This window comes from Sturnus vulgaris, chromosome 13, assembly GCF_052056855.1.
Source record: "Sturnus vulgaris isolate bStuVul1 chromosome 13, bStuVul1.hap1, whole genome shotgun sequence".
Lineage (NCBI taxonomy): Eukaryota > Metazoa > Chordata > Aves > Passeriformes > Sturnidae > Sturnus > Sturnus vulgaris.
Window position 1 is genome coordinate 17,591,373 of NC_142255.1, and position 21,490 is coordinate 17,612,862.

A 21,490-nucleotide genomic window follows, 5' to 3' on the forward strand; every position below is an offset into this window, starting at 1 on the left:
CAGCAGATTACTTCACATGCACAGATGAAACCATTACCAAACTATTTAAGTATTAAAGTCCTTGACACAGACACCTGAACTTCAGAGAAAACATAGCAAGTTCAAAGATTTTGAAGCTCATGTTGGTTTTGTGGATCTGTTCTACACAGTAAAAAAAAGTAGAATTTGTCTCTATTACTGTCAATCATTTAAGAGATTGAGGCCTCTTTGTGCTACTCAGAATCAGAAGAGAGAGCTGAAAACAGGGGAAGATGAACTAGAAAGATTTATGTGTGTTAAAATGGGTATTTACATAAGCCTCCTGAAAATTAAATTATATATCAATGTGCTACATTTATGAAATCATAACAAACACACCACACCAGTAATTGCACTTGTCTGGCTTTAAACAAAAGTGTCCTGCAGTGGCAGAAGTAAGGAAGGAAACAGAAGGGCAAGTTCTTACTTGTGCCCAAGCTCATGTGCAATTGTGAATGCCAGATTGAGACCGTTGTCTTCAGCAAGAACACACTTTCTCTTGGCACTGCAGACACCTCCTAGGTAAGCAATTCCTGCAACAAAAACACAGAGAATGTTCCCATCAAAACCAGTGAAACAGCTCATTCACTCAAAACATACAGCACTAGCAACCAAAGGGATCAGAAATGCAACCAGAACGAAAAATATTAGAGCAGTTTTCACACAAAATCATCTGAGTAGTTTCTTCCTCACCCTAGTGAAGAATCAGTCCAGAGTTTGGTCAGACAGGAAATAAGTAAAGCACACTCACCTTCACTGCTTTCGTTGGAAAATATATTTCACTGACCCAAAAATTCATCTAAACTTGTCTGCTAATTCCCTCTACTGCAGCACTAGAAAATGCAGCAAAGGAGTCTGAACAAGCACTTAAACGGAGCTCTCCCGATTTTCAGAATGAAGTCAGGGAGAAGGAATAAAACAATAAAGCAGAGACTCTGAAAAGATCTTACATTTTCCTTTATTTTCATGCTTAAAACAAAGTGAGAGTGTCAGAGCCAGGAGAGCTGGCAAAGTGCTGATGGTGAGTCACAAAGCCAATGTAGGTGGCACAAGTCTCCTATTACTGAGTGGAATTTAGGATTTGATCCATGCACAGTATTCTCCTGTTTGTGTGGGCACCACGAACAGTTTGAGGCTGAGGCCAAAAAGGAATTCAGAAGTCACAGCATGAAACCTCTGCTATGGAAAAACAATAGTCCTCATCTGCCCTTCCTGCAGCCAGACTGTCCCCTGCTGAAAGTGCCACTGCACTGGGAAATGCTGAGATGGCATCACAGGCTAGCTCAGGGTGTCACAGGGGATATATCTGCTTTTATTTGTATTTAACCACACAAGGAATCCATTTCCTCACTGCAGTAACAGTTCCATGGAGGAGGGGCTGGATGGAGCTGCCTTTAAGGAGCAGACCATGACCATGCAATACAGTCATGATCTCCTCATTTTCCTTTTCTTTTTCCTCTCAGAGCTGATCAAACTGTGTTTATCAGGGTGCAAATGAAGAACTTGAGACCTGGAAGAAGTCTGGCTCTGTTTTTATGAGTCTTGACAACAATAAGGATGTGGATATTTGTTGCCAGAGATGCTCTGGATGGAATGAAGGGATGGACAACAGCCTTTTACTTCAACACTTGCAGCAAAGAATGAAGGCAGAAATCAGGCACTAACACCTGATTACTTTAAAAATGCAGACTGTGAAAGGGCAGCTTCATATCACATGCAAAAAAAAATGAGATCAAAATTTAACCTTTTAAATCTGGCCATAAAAGGCTGGATTTCAGCACTTTTCTTGGACTGAGTTGCTTCTTACATGCAGAATAGTCCAAAGGATGTCAAGGAACTGCTCAGGAAGTAACAGCCTTCTTTGAGAAAGAATTTTTGAGACTGCAAGCTCAGTCCACACCCCTGGTGGCCCAATGAATGTGCCACCTTTTGGTTAAAGGGAAGCCAAAACCAAGTATTTGAGTCAGCTGAAAGACACTTCTACTGAATAGGTAGAGATTTTTTGCTTCCCTTTCAGCAGTTTTAAGCAGAAATGACCAAAGCAGGACTCTTACCAGAAGTGTTTTATTCCTAATACTAAACCTGATTATTCCACCTTTATCTTTCCATGAACCTGTGCCAATATCTCTCTCAGTTGTATCTGACACATGAGGTTTTTACTGAGGAACAACAATTGCATTTCAGGATCAAGGGTCAATCAGGCAAATCAGTTTTGCTTGAAATTATTCATGCCAAGTTCCTCCTGAGAGATTTCATGAAATGAGGATAGGTCTATGTTTGCCATCGTGGAGATGGAAGGGGGCAACATTCCCATTTTTGGGAGGTGTGGTGCAGCAAAACAGTCTAGAATTCTGACAACAGATTAAAATATGTTAAATATGAATTAAAATGTCAAATACATTATGCCAAACAGTAATTCTTCTGAAGTCTTTGTTTAGTGGCTCTAATCCCCACTGAACCTGGCAGTGCATATCCACACTATTATTTTGGCTTTTGCTCTGTGCTAAAACTCTCATTATTCAAAGGTGGAAAAGTAATGATTAAAGACTTTTACATCCACCAGTGGTCAAAGAAGCAGTGACTGTGGCTCAGTTACAGACTGTTAGTCATCTATTTTCATTAGCTATTTTCAGTGCTTAATGTGAATCCTGTGTGGCCATTTTACAATATCTGCAATGATCAATTTTCAAATGTAGCCATTTAATATTAGTTTATTATTACAGAAATGGACTGGGCAGAGAAACTCAAAATCCTGGAAGAGCAGAAACCTTTGGAGTACATGCAATGAACTCGGTAAGAAGTCCAGCTCGTGAACTGCTGAGTGCTTATTAATAAGAGTCATTCTGGAACAGCAAGCCAGTTATAACAAATTGATATCACATTTTAAGCCTGAAAAAGCTTGCTTTAAAAACGTTTCTGAAATCTATTTTTTCTATCAAACTATTTCCTAAGACTATGATTTTCTTTTGGACCAATACATTTTAGCATTAATTCCTTTCATCAGAATATCAACAGCAAATAAATTATTGATCTGCAAACACACTCTAGTTCTTTAGTAAATCCATCTGAAGCATTAACATAAATGCAACTTTTTTGTAATCCAGTACAATGATCCACATAACTGATGTGCAGAGAAAAATACACCTTTAACCAACAACAATAGTAGCATAATGCTTTGGTAGCTGCATTAACATTATTTATGTCTTCATTGGGATGAATGGAAACTGTTGTTTGCCTCTGAAATTTCCAGATTTTTATCTGAGCCTTTCAAGTCTGCAGAACTGGAATAAAAACTTCATGAATTCAGACATGTTTGTGAAAATTCTGGTGTGCCATGGTTCTACCAGGCAGGGAATAATATAAGAGGAAATGCTTTTATTTGGTATATTTGCTTCTGGCCCTGTCTGTGAGACAGGTGTGTGTGTGTGAAAATGAAAAATAGGGAAGGAAGCTGAACTGGGATTTTTGTTTGCTTATTTTTAAACAAAACCCCACACTTTTCATGTGCCTCTGCAAATACACAGATAGTGCTTTTCTTTGGGGAAAAAATGTCCTTATCTTTCAGATATACTGCCAGCAATTACCACAAATCTATTTTTAATATATAAAAAAGGTCAAGCGGGATCATCAGTGGAAGAGGGAAAGGAAAGCCAATTACTATTTTTACTATTACCAAGCACGAGGGTTTTTTCCTTTCTCTCCTGAGAAATTACATAATTACAGCCCATAACTTCTGTGCTTGGGCTTGGACACACAGAGCTATCTGCACTTCCACAGCAAACCCTGGGACACAGGCAACTGTGTAAACTCACATTTATCCAAAAACTTGTCATACATAAACAGTTTGCAGCTGTTGGCCTTCCTGCCAGCTATGAGCCCTCCACCAGCAGGATCTCCAAGGGGAATGATCCCATCTATCCCAGCAGCAAGGCATGAGGATATTACACACTTGCCACGGGGATGGCCAAAGCTGGGAGAAGACAAGTCCTGGTGTGTGGGTTCCTGTTTTGTCCTGCTCCAAACACCTGGGGCTTCTTCCTGATGGCTCTGGAGTATTCACTCAGCAAGTGGTTTGTCCAGGTACTCCAGCTTTCAACTCTCTAATGTCTTGTTTTCATTGCACTCCTAATACTTTAATCTCTTCTTTTGCCAACCACCTCTGGATACAGAACTTTTACTTGATTAAAACTTGGCTGGCTCTCCTCCTGCTCAATGTATTTGCTGTTGGGAAGGGAGCCAGACTCCCAGTCCTGAAGTCTGCTTGGCACAGACAGAGACTCCCTGCATATCCACATGCTCAGAGCAAACCTCCCATTCCCCATCATTACTAGCTTGGTGTTGAGCTGATGTTTTTCTCATCCTCCCATGATTTTCAATTTGTGCAGCTTGCACATTGCCATCAATTACATTCCTGTAGCCTCTCTTAACATCCTACACGAGTAAAATCAGGAAACCCTGAAGTGATTCATGCTCTGCCTTTCCATTCAATGGCAATGATATGTTCGACAGAGATGCCCTGCCTGTATTTACACATCAAGTCAGTCACCAAGGGAATCTTTCAGTGCTTGTGATACTTAAAATGAAAAATACTTCTCCCTTTCTATAAAGCCTACATAGAAAAGGTTCCAAAATTTAAGAAACATTAAAGAAGAAACCCACTAAACTGCCTCCAAGATAGGTACTAACACTGTTCTACAGCTGAATAAACAGAGGTCTCAAGAGTCAGTGGTATCCAGGTGAAAAAGAACTGTATCCATGGAAGGGCCCTCACAGACAGGCTAAGGCTGTCACCACCGAGCCTCCAGGCCAAGTTTGGTTTATAGGGATCATCCAGAAAAGTGAACAGGGTGAGCTGTTCCTTCATTTTACGAGAATGTCCTAATTCAAAGCTGGACATGCAATTTTAGTGGCACAGATTAATTTGGCTTAATGCTGGATAGTCCTCCAAAATGCAAATTCTCTTAATCTTGCAGTAACAACATGGTTTCCATTAGAGTTTAATATTCATGTGGAAACTGTTTCCCTTAGCAATAATTTTCATTGTTACTGCATTTAACAAAAACCACACTGGAAACAACACACTGGTCATCAACCACAACTACAGAAATTACAGTGCAACCATCCAGTGCACGAGACACAGCCACAGTCAGGTAGGAAAACAAGATAATAATCACACCAGTGCAAGTCACAGTAATTAGAACTCAATTCTTTATAGAGGAAGAGCTGATGTCATGGACCAGCTGATGGAAGTCACCACATCCTGACTTTCTGTACCTGGACAACTTGTTGCAAATGTGCCCATCAGCACAGAATCCTCTTCTCCCTTTGGAGAATATAGCCTGTCCTGAATTTCAACATGACCCTTGTAAAAGTCTGTTCACCATGACCTGCAGCACAACTTTCCCAGAACTCAGAGAGCAGTCCTGTAGTGCCCAATAAAATAACTTCTTCCTCTGAAAACACTGTCATTTTCAGTGTACACAACTGCTGTCAGAATCCCAGAAGCCCAGCAAGAAAAATAAACAGCTGAAACACAGTGTAGGTACTTTCTGAATCTTCTGATTTTCATGACACTCACCCTGGAGGACTAAGATCAAATCTCTCCCTGATATTCACAGTACCAGCTGATGCTTCTGGAGCTCACAAAGATAAACTCCTGAGAACACAAGGTGCTCAAAGCACAAATGAGTGAAATGCCCAATACCTTTGGCAGGAGATAGTTTTCTGATTATCAGGAATAACTAGAGATACTTGGCACTGCATATTGATACGACACCCAAGGGTCTAATGAGTGCCCCTGGATAACATTTCACAAGACCAGGGCTCTAGCTGAACAAGCCAGATTCAACCACATGCCTTAATCTTTGTGAAAGGAGACTGTGATTCAGGCAGAAATACCCAAATTTTAGCTATGGCACCACTGCAGCTCAACAGAACTTCTCAGTCAATTCTTTCATCCCACCCAGGAGCCCAGGCAGGAGTGCACTGCCCCATTTCCAAACAAATTATCTGAGCCCTAAAGCAGCTGCCCTCCTCAGTACCTTCCTGATAAAAATACCTTTGTGAGACCAAACCTCTTCATGTCTGAAAACCTGCAGAGGCAGCAAGATTTAATCATCAGAGCTTAAAGGAGTGCTTTTGCTATCTTCCTTTTCTCTGTTTAATTACCCTGCAGGACAGCAATTAATGGAACATGTGGAAGCCCCTCCCCAGCACGGCCGACCCTCAGCCTTACCTTTCAGTCTTTCTTCAGGGCTTTTCTGCTTCTTGGGAACCCTCCTAAGGTTTTACAAGTTTAATGGATGAATCATTTATCTGCTCCTTTACCAAGCTGCCCACACACAGACATTCCCCAAGATAGCAAGAGCTTTATTCCAATGTTATCTGCATTGGATTTACACTCTGCTAATTCACTGATTTAGGCACAGGGGGCTGCCCAGACAGTAGAAAAGCTTCAGAGATCGAGACCTCTCCTAGCTCCAGGGATATCTGTCCTCACCCACACCAGCAAAAGCTGTTTCATCAAATGCAGTGAGATGAGAACAGCTGAGAGATGTTCTAACACTTTTTTTGGCCAAGAAGACCTCTTTAACCAAGGCCTACAAAAACATTATTCATGCTGCATTATAAGAGCAGACAACCTTTGGAAACCTTCAGAGGTTTGGCATGGGCATCTCTGAAACCACATACCTTTCCAGTGCCATTCACCAGGGTTTGTGATCACAAACATAAATATTCACCACACTGACCACACCTGGGGAGAAGTGTGGTGTTCACTGGATTTCAGAGAAGCTGGAAACAAGCACCCTGCTCAGCCTCATGGAGCAGATATCCATCAGTGACACAGGTACCACTGATCTTGCCTTGCAGCAAGGGAATGCACTAAAAGCCCACCTGAAGTTCTTTCCAGCCCTACTTTTCTAAGCTTTTATGACAAAACACTGGGATCTAAGACCTCAGCAAAGCAGGAGATAAAAGAAATTCCCTGTCTCTTTGACATCTGCTCTTTGTTCAGCGTGACATCCTCCATGCCATTAATGGCTCCTCCCTTTCAGCAAACCATCACTTCCCTGCATGGCAGCACATTAATAAATCCTCTTCATCCAAGGAGACATGAGGAGTGCCTTAATTAACAGAGGAAGCAGGGTATCATCTCCATGTTTACTCTACTTTGATATGCTAACAGCCACATTCCAGAGAGCTTCTCCCCAACACTCCCCAGAGCCCAGACTGCTGCTGAATGCAGATCTCAAACACAGCTCCTTCCTGCAATCCTGTTTCTCTAGTTAAATCAAGAGTTTGGGACATTCAGTCCGAATCAGAGCACCATTCCTGAATGCTGATTCCCAAATCCAGGCAGCTAATTCACCATCTGCTTATAGACATCACTGCCTGGTGCTGGAAGTCCCCATGCTCACACACACACACATGGAATTACATGGGCTTGATTACTCAAAGTAAGATATATTAGGACAGCTGTTGAGAGGAAAGGCAGGGGAAGAGCTGGCCAGGTGGATTTGAGAGAGGGATTCCAGTTGGGGATTGGACTGAATAATTTAACACACAGTGGTGGGAAGAATACAGAAGCCTTGCATAATTCATATTTAGTGAACAAGGCAGGAAGAGAAATGGGAAGAGATTAGGGAATGAGAAGAGACAGGGACAGAAAAGTAGCAAATGGAGATAATATGGGTTTTCCAGAAGGCTTCAGGAAACATGACTTTGATCTCATAGGCAGCAGGGAGTCACTTCTGAGAGAGGCAGGGGTCAAGGAGGGCAGGAGATAAGATCAGAAGGGAAGATGAGCTCCCTGAGAATGTCTGTGTGTACTTACTGGTGGAGAAAATAGGATCTACAGCCCTGGGTCAGAAGTCTCTGGCATCATGGGTTCACTTGAGGAATTCCTGAACAAGTCTGAGGGCATGGAATTATTCAGGTAGGGAGGTGTGGGCAAAACCTGGCACTGAGCATAAAGGAGGGACAGCTGCTGGAACTGGTATAGAACAAGGGATGGAAATCAGAGAGATACAAGATAGTGAGAGAAAAAGACAGAGGCACAGGGGACAATGCTGTTCAGGGATATCTCACCCCAGAAAGGAATCAGATCTGGCAGAAGGCAGCAGAGATCTGATGCTTTTGAAAGGCTACAGGAACAGACTGAGAATTCAAAGAAAACATCACCAACAACTGTGAAACCAAGCTGCAAATCAGGATTTGGATCCTGGCCCTCAAAAGTCACCTCTCCCTGGGGCTCAAAGGCATTTGGATTTGAATATCTTGTGTTGGACTCCTGGTGTTCAGTGGATGAACCTGCCAGTCCTTTCTACAAACTGCTGTAGAGTTAAGCAGGACCTTCCCTTCCCACATGCATGGAAACATCAGCATGACAATAATGCAAAAGGCAGGCAACCCATGGAGACAGCAGCAGGACTCAGCACTGGATTCAGGGTTTGTGGAGCTGTGTCAGTAATTTTCACTGCAGTGGCTGCAGCACAGAGACACAGGATAAAAATGACTCCACATCTCTCACTTGCTGGATGGCTTGACAAAAGGAGAGAACTCCACCAGCTCCTGCTCTAAACAGCCTTTATGAATCTCACCCTTCCCTTTCCCAGATGTTATTCAAAATCAGTATTTCAGGATTTTCATTTTGACCTGCGCTGGCTGCTGGAAGAGGCCTGAACTCAAGAATTGCATCAGTTGTCCCCTAAGCTGCATCTTTCAGGAAACAAATAACTTACCAGAAAAAAGAGAAAAACGTAAAAACTCTGCCATCAAAAAGGAAAGTGTTCGAGGTCTCCCATGCCCCATTCCCACCACTCTGCCACATGCCTATGTCAGGCTGCCAGCACCTGTCCTCAGGATGGATTCCCACCTGCAGGTTCCCATCTCCTAAGGAATGGAAAAGCAACCCTGGCACTGCCTGCCATAGCTGCAGCTCTGCAAACTGTTTAAGGTTCCAAAACCAGCCTTGGGACTATTTTCATCTTCCTTTTTTCAAATGAGTTCTGTGAATTCCACTTTTGGACTTGTCAGTTTGTCCCTGCAACTCATCTGAGCCACCTGCTTCAACAGAGGGCCTGAATTCAGAGAGAAGGGAGAAAAATATCAAATCAGAGCTTTTAATGAGACTGCTAAACAAAGAAGAACATGGATATTAGCAGCAGGGATTCTGGAGCCTTTAAATTCCTCACTATCTCCCTTCCAGAATGAAGAGACAAGGTCAGACTTGGCAATAAATCAGAAAAAATATTTGGAGTCTCTGTACCAAACAGCATCTGCTTTAAGAGCAAACAGCCAGGGTCCAGCATTCAGTTCCAGTTTTTCCCTTCCTGTAGTTGCAAACACTAAGGAACTCATGAAGCTTTGCAAATAAATTAAAAGATGCTTTTAACAGTTCCAAGAGCTTTCCTCAGCCATGCCTATCTCACCTTGCTGTGATGTTGGTCAGGGGTGGGTTCATGAGCAAGAATCAGTCCTGCAATGGTTAAACAATGTTCAGTAAGATGCAATGAACAGTATTTCAGTGTCTGGAGAGTGTCAGCCCAGCCTGCTGAACCTGAAGATGGCTGAACACCTGTGCTGCTGATGAATGGCATTCTTCCACAGCTCCTCATTACATTTTTTCCATGTTCTTACAGAATGACTCAGCAATCATTACTCTCAAAACCTGAATGAATCTATACTTCTGAAACATGCTAATATTTAAAGTGTATTTTATTTTTAGGTGCTTTATGCATGTCAAAGCTGTTCTCCTGGCAACATCAGAGCAGCTCAGGTGAGCTGCAGGGAAGGCAGGCCAGCAAATGGGACGATGCACAGTGATCAAACTTAAACAGATACTTTTCCAAATTGCTCCTGTGATAGTTCTCATCTGCAGCTCCCACATCCTGACTTCCAGGGCTGCTGAAGCTCCTGCCTTCACTTTGGTGAGCTGCCAGCCAGCACTGATAAACTTATTTAGAAATTCTTGATTCAGCCCTTCTGTTTTAATTCTTTGCTGAGTGCTGATTTAACCTCATGGCCTGACTTGACAAGGCTGACAAACTCGAGGGCTGTGCCTGATAAGGTCAATAGGGTTGAGCTACTCTGTTAAGTCAGAAGCTGGGTTGAAAATCTGGTCCCCTCCACCCTGGCTGATACCTCTGCTGCCAGGGGTGGGGAGTGAAAATGATCCTTCCATGGCAGCAGGCAGTGCCATGGCTCTGCTCCTCTCCTCACACACTACCAACAGGCATCACATTTGTTCTGGCACAGCACGACAGCATGGGACGTGAACAGAAAGGGAGGGGAGAATAAATAAAAAATCGCTAAACTTACTGCAAAATTAAAGGCTTGATTTCCTAGAGATTACCACTTCCACTTGGGGCTCCTGATGTAAATGTGGATGATGCAATCTTTCCCTCACTGGCAGCATCAGAGGGAGATGGCTCCTTCCTCTACTTAGTTTCCCAATTTTCAGAAAACTTCTGAAAGCCTAATATTTCTGAGCTCCATATCCTCAAATTTGATTCCAATCAACCAATGGATTATAAAAATATTAGGGGACAACCATCACTGGGGGAGACAGACATGAGCACAAAGCACACACAGGGCATAGATACACTCACCAAACCAGGTTAAAATATTTGGGTTACTACTAACCCAAAGGGTCTCTCCTCTGGGTTCCCCAACAGAGCTGTCCATGCTGGCTTCCATTCCCCAGGAAGGGAATGACCCACAGGGTAGTTTATGCAGACATAAACACATCACATCATCAGCCTGACTGAAGAGAAGTAATGGCTAATTTCAGAGGTAACATGGCTGGAGATATTTTTAATATGTCCTGAATCTAGTTTTTTAAGTACCTCTTTCTCTATATTTTTCAAAAATAAAATGTCACCTTTAAAGCCACACCAGCTACAGAGAAATTCTCACTCTGAAAAAGACCAGCCTGAGCTTTTCTCACACTTAATAAAAAGAAATCTCTCATGTTCAAACTTGAGCTCCAGTGAAAGAAAAGACAAATTTGGATGAATACCACCGAGCTCCTTGCAATGACTGACAGCAGCCAGAGAGTCCCTGGTGCCTCACAGACACAAGTCAAGGCACAGTCCCAGTCCTGGGGCCTTTATGGACTGAATTCAGAAGTGACAGCCCGGGAGGTTGACAGTGAGAGCACTGAAGAAAATTGTCACAGGATCCTGCAGGAGCCAGGGGACGTTTTCATGCACATTGTGTTCATGTTACTGCTCCAGGGCTTTGTGCTGATGTTCTCTCAGCAGGGAGAGAACTGCCTCTTCTAGTCCCACCTGTTTCTAAATAAAACACCCCCAGGAAATGCAGGAGCTCCTCAATACCTGCCTGGGTGACACTTCCAGTTCTGGGCCAAATCCCTGTGTCCCTGACTGACAATCCTGTCCTGAGTGTGCAGCACAGTTTGCAGCATCTCCTCAGCTGTCAAACCCCACTCAGGACTCCTGGAGGGAATTTTCAGCAGGACCAGCTGCACTTCCCAGCTACACAGGTTGGGTATTTTTGAACCAGCCTGCCAGGGAGCCCAGTGGCAATGACCTCCTGGCAGCTGCCACTTAATGAGAAGCATTTCCCAACAAAGCCACCTGATTAATGATAACATAATCAGCTTCATGGCATCCCCACAGAACAAGCTGGGTGTGTATTACATCCACTCTAACAGGACCAGATATCAAAATCAGCACAGGCTTGATCAAAGTCTCACTGGAACCAACAAATTATAATCCCTTGCTTTGGAAAAGGTGCATTAAATAATTTCCTGGCTTCTTTTACTCAGTTTCCACCCCCAGAAGGTTGACCTTTGTCTTTTTTCTTAAGTGTAAAGCCAGGAAGCTTTATTTACCTCTGTGTTCAGACCATGCTGTGGCTCAGTGTATGGGTGGGTGTCCTGCACCTCTGTAAACCCATCAGTGCATTGAACAAAATCCTGGCTATAGCAGTAAAGAGCTGGAGTTCTTCATTGTGCAAAGGGCCAAATGCTCTCAGAATCCAGATCTCTGTTCTGAGCCAGGAGCATCACACCCTTCCCAATTCCTCAGGAGGGCTGTGCCAGGAACCTCTGCCCCTCACTTGACTCCACAGAGGGAGAAGGGAAATGGGAAGATCCAAGTGAGACAGATAACCCATAGAAAGAAGTCTGGGGCAAATCAGAGAACATCATGGAAGAAGGAATTAGATACCAGGAGGAAGAACATTAAACTGAAACACAATTATCAAATTCAGGTGGGGTAAGAGACACTGCTGAAAGGAAATGACAAAGTTTAGAACTTCAGTAGCCCTTAAGCAACACTTTTGTGTTGCAGGATCCCAGGATTCCCATAGGAAAGCATCTCTACTCAGATGGTGCTGAAGTATGGTAGTACAGAAGGTCAGGCAGGAATCACAGGGAAAACCATCTGGAAGGACAGAGCAGCTCCAGTGAACAATGCTGCCCTCTGAAGTCAACAGACACTTGGAAGAGTCATCAAAGGGATGAGAAGGAGCACCAGTATTTCCCCAAGAGCCAGGACACAGGTCGAGAGAGCTACAGCAGGAATTTCATCCACTCTTGGACTCAGACTCCAAGCTGGAGACAACATTTGCTCTCTGACAGAGCCAGAAAAGCAAACAAACTGGAGCACACAAGATAAGAAATATGAGCATACAGGTTACTTAAACAGATATAAAATATACATTCTAAATAGAAATCTAATTTCAGTCTTCTATTTTCCTGTCATTTCAAGAACAACAAAGTCTGATTAGACTGATGGACTCGTTTTCAATAAATAAAAACATCCACACAGAGTTTCCTAACTCACTGGCCAGTTTTCCTATAAATAACTGCAGTGTTTACACTGTTTGTCTGCTACAGCACAAATATTGCTGTACATGCTGGAGCTTGATGGATGATATTACTAAAACCAACAAGCAGATCCTCAGCAGAACATTCATGTGTACCCAGCAGCCCAGTTATGGCCAGGCAGAGCCTTAGTGCAAACAGCTCAGGCAAAGCAGCCACAGAAAAATGTATGACACAACCACACAAAACCAACAAATGCCTTCAACCTGCTGACTGCTCATGACCACCAACCCAAGTAGGAATACAAGGCTAATTCTGAGCTAAGCAAACACAGAAATCCTTCACATTCTACAAATCATGCTGAAAGAGTAGAGGAGGAGAAAGATATTTGATGGGGTGAGTCTATGGGTTTTACTATTATTATTTTGCTAAGTTCAATGTATTTCTATCAGCTGATCTAAAAGGTATAAAGACTTGTCAAACTAATCCAGGCAAAACCCTTGCAGATTATAGGATTCTGAACCTGAAATTTAAAAACCTACATAGCAGAACCCTTGTGTCCAAATAAAATTCCAAGGAAATCCATTTCTGTTCAAGAGACAGTTTATACACAAATGCACACACACATAGATGTATATACACCTGTCAGTGATAATTTGGTTATAAAATTATATATTATATTATTATATAAAATTTCACTGTCTATAGTCACCTTCCTATCTAAACTGGCAAGGACTTGGTAAAGAAACCCCTTTAAAGATTTAAAAAAATTAAATTTAAATTTAAAAATTTAAAGAAATTTTCTACAAGGAGTATCTGGTCAAATCCATATGTGTAAAATTCAAAGTATTCTGCCATGCATTTAGAGACAGTAATTTATTTCCAGAATGTGTCTGCGTATTCTTGGGTCAGCTCAAAATTTCATCACCTTCCCCACAGCACCTGCCATTAATATTTCCAGTCATGAAATGAGCTTGTAGTGGATCACAGCTGGCTGGAGCACACTCCCTACTGCATTTTCAGCACACTGGTAAACACAGGGCACATTTTCAGTGTCTGGTAAACACAGGGAAGATTTTCAGTGCTGTAAAGTACTGTTAGATAGCCAACTCCCCTTTGCATGACGTGGAGCATAATCCCAGCTGAAAACCTTGGAACTTGTGCTGAGGCAGTGGGAGAATTGTTAAATAAAACCCAACAACATTCCAAGGATTTAAAGTGACTTTCAGTCTACTGAGTGCACTTGGTGTAGCAAAATCCTGCCAGGACCAGACACCCTGCAAAATGGGTTAGGTATAATACCAGGTCATGTTACCAGATAATTAACCAAAGCTGGGAAAAAACCAATTCAAATGAAAAAAACCATCAGCACAGATCAAACTCCCTTCTTGGGGAAGGGCAGGGAAAGTTTTATGCACACTTCCCAGTGTGGTTTTCTTGGTTATCACCAGTAAAATCTCATCTCTACGTTATTTAAAACTCGCTCTCAAAATTGCATTTTGCCTTGGCAGCTGCAAAACAAAATAAATGTAAAAGTACAGTAGGCAACTGTCCTTCATTTCCTTCCTTTACTCTTACATATCCTGTGTGCAACTGGAATGCTTCTATTTGATTATCCAGTGGAGCAAATGCTACAATGAATACAATCATGCCTTATTACCCTACATGTCTGCAGCCTATTGCACAGCTATGTACAGATGTTTTTACACAAGCTTGGTTTTCTAGCTACAGGGTCTATAAAACAATAGGAACTATCTGAAATGTTTTCAAGCCAGCAAAGGATAAAGGCACTGTAAAGCAGTCAACTGGATAAAAGCCATCTATGTCTGACAGGAGAAGAAAAACCTCTGAGGTTTCTCGATTATAAAAGCGTCAGCTTTCTGAAAGTGCTGCAGTCTGCAGCAAACTGACCAGGAATGTGTAAACAGAGGGGAAAATAAGGACCCAGGCAGTGGAAAGAAGGAACACAAACCTCTGGCCTGATGAAGGGCTTAACCACTATTTTACTGACCTGAAGAACTGGCTGGTGCCCAAGGAAGTGGAGCTGCCTCTGGCAGCCTTGCCTGCAGCTGGGGCTTGGACTGAGACTCAGCTCTGTCCTTGGGCTTGTCCCTTCCCATCTCCAGGCTTCACCAGCACCATGGGGACCACAGCTCTGATCTCTTTAGTACAGAGCTCTGGATTTTACTGAGGAAAGGCCCTGTTTACAAATTCGTTTCCTTCTCCTCTCAATACATTCTTTTTTAACCAATAAATACAGTACAAAAACCCCTCAATGTGTTGTTTCATGGTCAGGGAGGCACTGGGAATTAATGGGTAAGGAACCAGGCTGGAAATCGGGATGTGCAAAATCACTCTGTGTTCTTGGAGGAGAACCAGTGAGAAATGGTTTCTATGAGCCCTATTTTCCCCTGCCCACCTGGCCTGAAGCATGTCATAGCAGAAAATCTGCTTTCTGCTGCAGAGAGCCTGGGGTTGGCATTCCCAGCCCAGAGGGGTTATTTATAGAGCACTGACAGCAGGTCTGACAGCGTGGAAAACAAACACTATTTATCTTTCTACAACCTTTTATAACAAAAGGGGAAGCAAGAAGCAGGGTGAGCTATGAAAGCAGAACTGATGATTTTATTTGTTTTATGATCATTCTCATGAGAATCCCCCAGAGAAACAAACCCTCAGCAAGGGGAAATGATGGAGCTGCGGAGTGAAGTAGTGCAGCAAGCATGGAAAATCTCCATTTACATGGATGAGGCAAGAGACAAGAGCAGAAATACTACAAACCCCAAAAGACATTAATGGTCTGTCCACAGACCAAATATAATGAGCTTGTTCTGCTCGTGTCTGCCTCAAAGGCTCCTCAGCCTCACACACACAGTAGCCAGGAGCAGTTCCAGAGCCTTTCCTGACAGTTGTTTGGCAGTGTGGACTTAGCTGGACATCAATTAGGCTCCTGCTTCTCTGTTTGCAAACACAATGACCCCTTTCCGAGACAAACAGCAGAGATTTCTTTAAATCATCATTAAATGCTGCTTAGCCATAAGTAAAGCCTTAGTTCTCAAGCAGTGTCCCACAAATCATCTCTAATTTAGAAAACAATTGAGGCACAAAGATGCCTAGGAAATAAAACTATGTCAGAAGTCCTAGCATAGTATATTCAGGAGAACCAAAACCCTAAGACCTGCCTGTCACACAAAATGAAATATTAAAATATTATACTTCTGATTGTTTTTTCTCCACACCAGCATGAAAATGTACTGACTTGCTTCTGAAGGACACTATGCTGTCAAGTCACTGGGAATTATTAGTTCAAACAATCCTAACAAGTCCTTTTCCCCTGGAGTGGCTGCATGTCAAAGCCCCAGACATAGCAAGAGGGTGAGGGATAAAAAGATGGGGAAAGGAACATCACATGCAGGTATCTGCCCTTTAAGCTATGAGACCAAAATTCCCAGGTGCTTTGTGTACATGTCTATATAATTTCACACAGACAGAAATGGCCCTGGAGTGGAATGCAGGACGTGTCTGCACCTGCACCAGTCAAGCTGCACAATGATTTAGCACATAAAGTGATTTATGAGATAGAGTTGAAATCAAAGAATAAAGTCTGAGTATCAGAAAAAATATCAACAAAGTCATGGCAAATATTTTCTCTTATTCATTTTCAAGGTAAAGGCAGCAGACAGAAGCTTGGTTACCCACCAGTTAGACATTAGGCTAGGATTTGGGCTGGAGTCCTGGATTCCTGAGGGGAAAGGACCAAAATTCTGGTAGCCACTGAATTTTTTGAAGAAAGCCAGGCTGGATGGGACTGGAGCAACCTGGTCTACTGGAAAATGTCCCATGGCAGAGGGTTGGAATGAGCTGGGCTTTAATGGTCTCCCAAATCATTCTAGAATTCTATGATAATTCTATCAAGATGCATTTCATTCAAACAGTAATCAGCACCACCCTGTATAATGCTGAGATGTGACAGCCTGGAGAATATTTACTCAATAATATATTGCCTGGTAAAGTACTATGGGTCCTTTCCACAGCATTTTAGACAGTTGCTCACTTGCATTTATCAAAACACATCCCTATGAACCATTAATAAAACCATGGGAGAAGGCAAAGTTTTCATGCTAAAATACTTAAACATCCAGCACCAACTTTGGGGTGAGCCACAACAAAGACTAAAACTCTCTCAAAGTCTGAGGGTCAGGAGGGAGCAATCAACAAGAAAAGCAAGATTTAGGATGAGCAGAGACATGCTAACAAACTAAAGCAGGGTGGGAAGCTGACGGGAAAATTTTGAACACGCTGCCCCACATCTGACAACGACTATGAGCATATTTCAGAAACCAACTTAAATATCTGTGAGCATTAATTCCCAATAGCAGTTTGATGGAGGACATGAAAGGGCAGGTACAGAGCAGGAAGTGTGTTATTCCTCCCTGCTGACAGTGTTTAGTTCCAGCTCCCTGAGAACAAGCTTCAAACACACACCACACTGCAAGGCCACTGTTTTATCTGCTGGGATGGGTGAGCATGACAGACAGATAAATAATGGGAAAATAAAAGGGCCTGAAACACATTTTGGGGCTGCAAAAGGAGAATGATGTATTGAGGAGAACTAATGAGGAACTGCTGGAGGTTTATGAAGGCTAAAGTGGAGTAAACGTAGGGAAATTCCGTGACCTCGGTGGGCACATCCCGGGGTCTGGGTGATGGAAACCAGACCCTCCAGGGCCTCTGGAACTGCAGCTCTGCCTGCCCAGGCCCAGCTGAACAAAGCACAAAGGAACAAAAGTGAGCAAGAGTTCCTGGGAGCTCTGACCTAACCCCAAAGAGAAACAGGGAAAAAGGAAAGGGATGGGAGTTAAAATGGGGGTCTGTGAGACCTCAGAGCTGGGAACTGGAAATACAAGGAAGAGGGAAAAATGGGACAAACATACAGAAAATCTGTAACTAATCCTCTACCCACTAAACACTTGCATTTGTTTTGATTACCCAAGTTATTTCCTTCACCCAAGACATGAAACAGAAAGAAAAATTTTAAAAGTTGAGATAACAGTGAGTCAACAGCACTCACAGATTGATGAATTCCCAAAGAGAAGAGTGATAAATCACCTATTTTCTACAAAAACTCCTTGCAGCAGGACAATACGAGCTCTCAGCTAAGGACAGTACCTTTTTCAGCCAAGGGGATCAAGAATCCACCAGTGCCCTCAGGACATGGAATGAATAAAGACAAACCTAAACAAGACTACTGAGCTGCAAAACAAACCCAAAGGCAAATAAAATTCAAATGTTCTACTTTCCTTAACAATAAAACCAGAATGTAAGATGGTATCAGGAGGGTTATATGTCTCAGGTAACATCTAAGTACAGGACCAGGATCCTGACCCCAGTGAAGGCACCACCAAGATTCTCAGTCTGATGTAAGCAGGATTTCCCTCTGGTCTTTAGTGCACAGTGAGGAAGTCTGGCTGAAGCCAAAACAAGAAAAGGAAAAGCACAGACAGGACACTGAGTGAGGCAGAGCAAGGGTTACAGCAGCAGGAATTCCCAATTACCTGAGTGCTTATCCCAGGGCTCTACTGAGATTGATGCAAACTCATATTGCACTTGCTTGGCACATGAATGTTTAGTGGGAATTTGGAAGAGGAGGGATTGCTAGCTGGTGAAAAGGAACTGGGAGGCTGTGGTGGCTAGGGTGGGGCAGTGATGAGTATGCCCAATAGCACAGTTCAGCACTGCCTGGGTTGTGCAGCCCAGCATTTACTCCCTAGCAACCAAAAGGCAAGGGAAAAACTCTCCCACTGCACTGGAGCACAGCTCCCTATGGCTTCCTAAAGCCAACAGCCTGACTCCACTGCCCTGCAGAGGCACAAGTGACAGAAATTTGCAGTGCTGTGAGGTCCCTTTCTTTCCCAAACACCAAATCAACTCGACAGCGTTTCTTTAAGAGACATTTTAACCTCCAGTATGTTCATTTTAATGTATTAAGCTGTGTTTGGGTTTGGTCTGAAGGACAGGCTTTTGCTAAAGCCAGGCACTGCTGCTCTAATGAATTGTTTTAAGCAGCAGGTATTTCTATTTATTCTGGCATCAAATAAAAACCCGCCCTGGAATATACAGAAACATTCAACATGAACCACTATGGAAAATGTTTTTAATGTGAGAATTCCTTTTCCACTCAGAGCAAACTAGCTAGTCTTTTCCCTTTCCTTGGGGATGAATTCTCTGTTGTGACACTGACAGGGCACTGGAATCAATATGGCACAGGGAGGAAGATTTAAATGAACAGTACAGGCAGGATGACCAGAATTGTCTCCTGCTGTGTCAGCCAGAAGTGGCAAATGGCCACGGAAAAGGTAAAAATGTGCAGTCCCTTATCCAGGTGTTTTACATGGAACAAGAAAGCCTACTTGGAGACACAGACCACAGATCTTCTTTTGCCAAACCTGGGCATATTTTGAAACACTTTACTGCGATAAACAGCCAGGAGATGGGAATGTTTTTCTCCAAACACTGATTCACTTGTGGAAAGAGTCTGGAAAACTGTGTTCCTCAATCACCTCCACTCTGTGCTTGGTTTTCTCCAGGCAGCTATTCCTTCAGCTCAGCCTGCCCCTCTGCAGTACACACACTTACTCTGCTTTCTTTTCCCTGACATCAAGCCACAGAGGAGCACATGTGACTGCAGCAGAGGTAAAGTCATTTTTAACCAGGGCAATTTAAGGATATTTAAGACACAGTCTCATTTTCCATTTCCCAATTCCACACTGCCCCCAATTTTATTATTAGCTGAATACAGGGAAGCTTCAGCTTGGATCTGGGGTAACATGTACACTGAGGAATGAAGGCCAAGCTTTGCCTTGAAATATGCAGGATCATTCCTAACTAACCGTAAAGCTGCTTATTTGGCACTGGCAGTGGAAATATTGAACGAAAGGGGCATTCTCAATCTGCTTATGTCACAGAAAGGTTGGATTCTGACAGTGTGCAAGGCTCCAAGCTGCAGCCTGATATTAATAGCAAGACATTAAACTCGCAATTTGGCTGGCTGGGAGGCAGCTCTGTTGGAACACAGATTTTTCTGCAGGAAACGGCAGCTCTGGTTGGAGTCACAGAACGAGGGATGAGCCTGAAGCAGACTCGGGAATTCTGACTGGTGTGTGAAGAGGCTGTGTCACACAAAGAGAACCTTCCTGCTCAAACTGAGGAGTGTATCCCACAGCAGAGGCTGTTGGAACACGATTGTTTCACACAGGAATATTGTTTTCCTTCTGTCCACCTCCTATGGAATCCATCCATTCCCAGACCTAACTTACCCAACCAAGTGGGGCTATGAGCATTAACAAACTATTCCTTACACAAACATGGTTCTGTTCCCTGGTGAGGACAGTGGGGAATCACCCCACCAAGACATACCTACACATTTTCCTCATTTTTGAGCTTATTTCTGCCATTATGTAACCCTCCACACTATCCTGGCAGCTGGGCCAAGAAAATTTGAACCAAGTCCCCAGAGCAACTGGTTTCAGTGAGGGGCCCCTGCCAGAATACAAATACAAACCTCCTGCTGCTGTTTTCTCGCTGTGTCTGTATGGCAGGCAAAGATTCCAGACAGGTTTTTCAAGATGGATCTTTCAGAGCACAAATGAACACCTCTTATGAGCCATTTAAACTTCATAATCCCACTTCCCAACAACAGCTGGGCCTCAGGGCTTCCGCCACAGTTAAGTTTTGCTTCCTTGTTTCTCACAATGTAAAGAAAATCAAGGCACTGTCACTGAAAATAACATTACCTGCAGCACTCTGAGTCCTCTTATTTCAGGATATAATCCAACAGATTCCTTAGAGTCTCTTGAACATGAATAAGCAACATTAGATTCTGGAGTTGTACTGCATCTCACCCCCAAGAACCCCACACTCTTTACAGGAGACCTCCCTAAGCCATGCAATCTCCTGCAGCTTTGCACTCAAAATCCTCATTTCACAGAGGTAGACAGAAGCATTCAGAATGCAAGTGACTTGCCAAATGTCACACAATGAGTCAGTGCCAGAGCTGGGAATAGAAATCAGAAGTCTAAGAGTCCAGATTCTCTGCCTTATATAGAGCAGCAGCCTCAGTCTCCTGGTTTAGGAGCGGCTGCTCGCTGCATTTACAGCATGGCAGCATTGGCATTGCAAGGGCCAACCTCAGCCATAAGCAGGTGTAAAAACACACAAGCATCTGCTGAGACCATGTCCTTCATCTCTTCAAGTGTAAAGCAAGAAATGAAAGCAAGCTGCTGATGTAGAGAACTTTGGGGAGTGCAACAACCTCAGCATAACTATTAAGACCAAACGCAATGTCACTCGCTGGGCTCCTTGATTCCAGACAGTCCTGCTGATGTGGAGAGGAATATCTGGGAGCTGGGGTGAGAAACAGGAACCTGGCAACAGCAGAGATGGTTGAAACACCCAGATAAACCTTCCTAAGCCAGTATGGAAGATCAACGGGCACCTGCCTGTCTCAACTGTTGCACTCATATGAAACCCAAGTCAAAGCCATGTTACACTGCTGCTTGTATCACCCAGCTACGTGCACATGGCATGGAAGTCTGGGTATCAAAAACCTATTTATCTACAACTGACACCTGCTTTTCCCAATCCTGACAAAGGAGGAAAACCAGAGAATCTTTTGCAGGG

The 21,490-nt window shown here is 43.2% G+C and overlaps 1 protein-coding gene across 1 annotated transcript in view; it reads right to left on the reverse strand.

The window, feature by feature from the left end:
* Positions 1–21,490, reverse strand: part of ADAMTS17 (ADAM metallopeptidase with thrombospondin type 1 motif 17) — a 157,268-nt gene that overhangs the window by 98,055 nt on the left and 37,723 nt on the right. Inside the window, exon 8 of the mRNA XM_088172812.1 lies at positions 446–551. Coding sequence (XP_088028938.1) covers positions 446–551 — 106 coding nt within the window. The remainder of the gene's footprint in view (positions 1–445; positions 552–21,490) is intronic.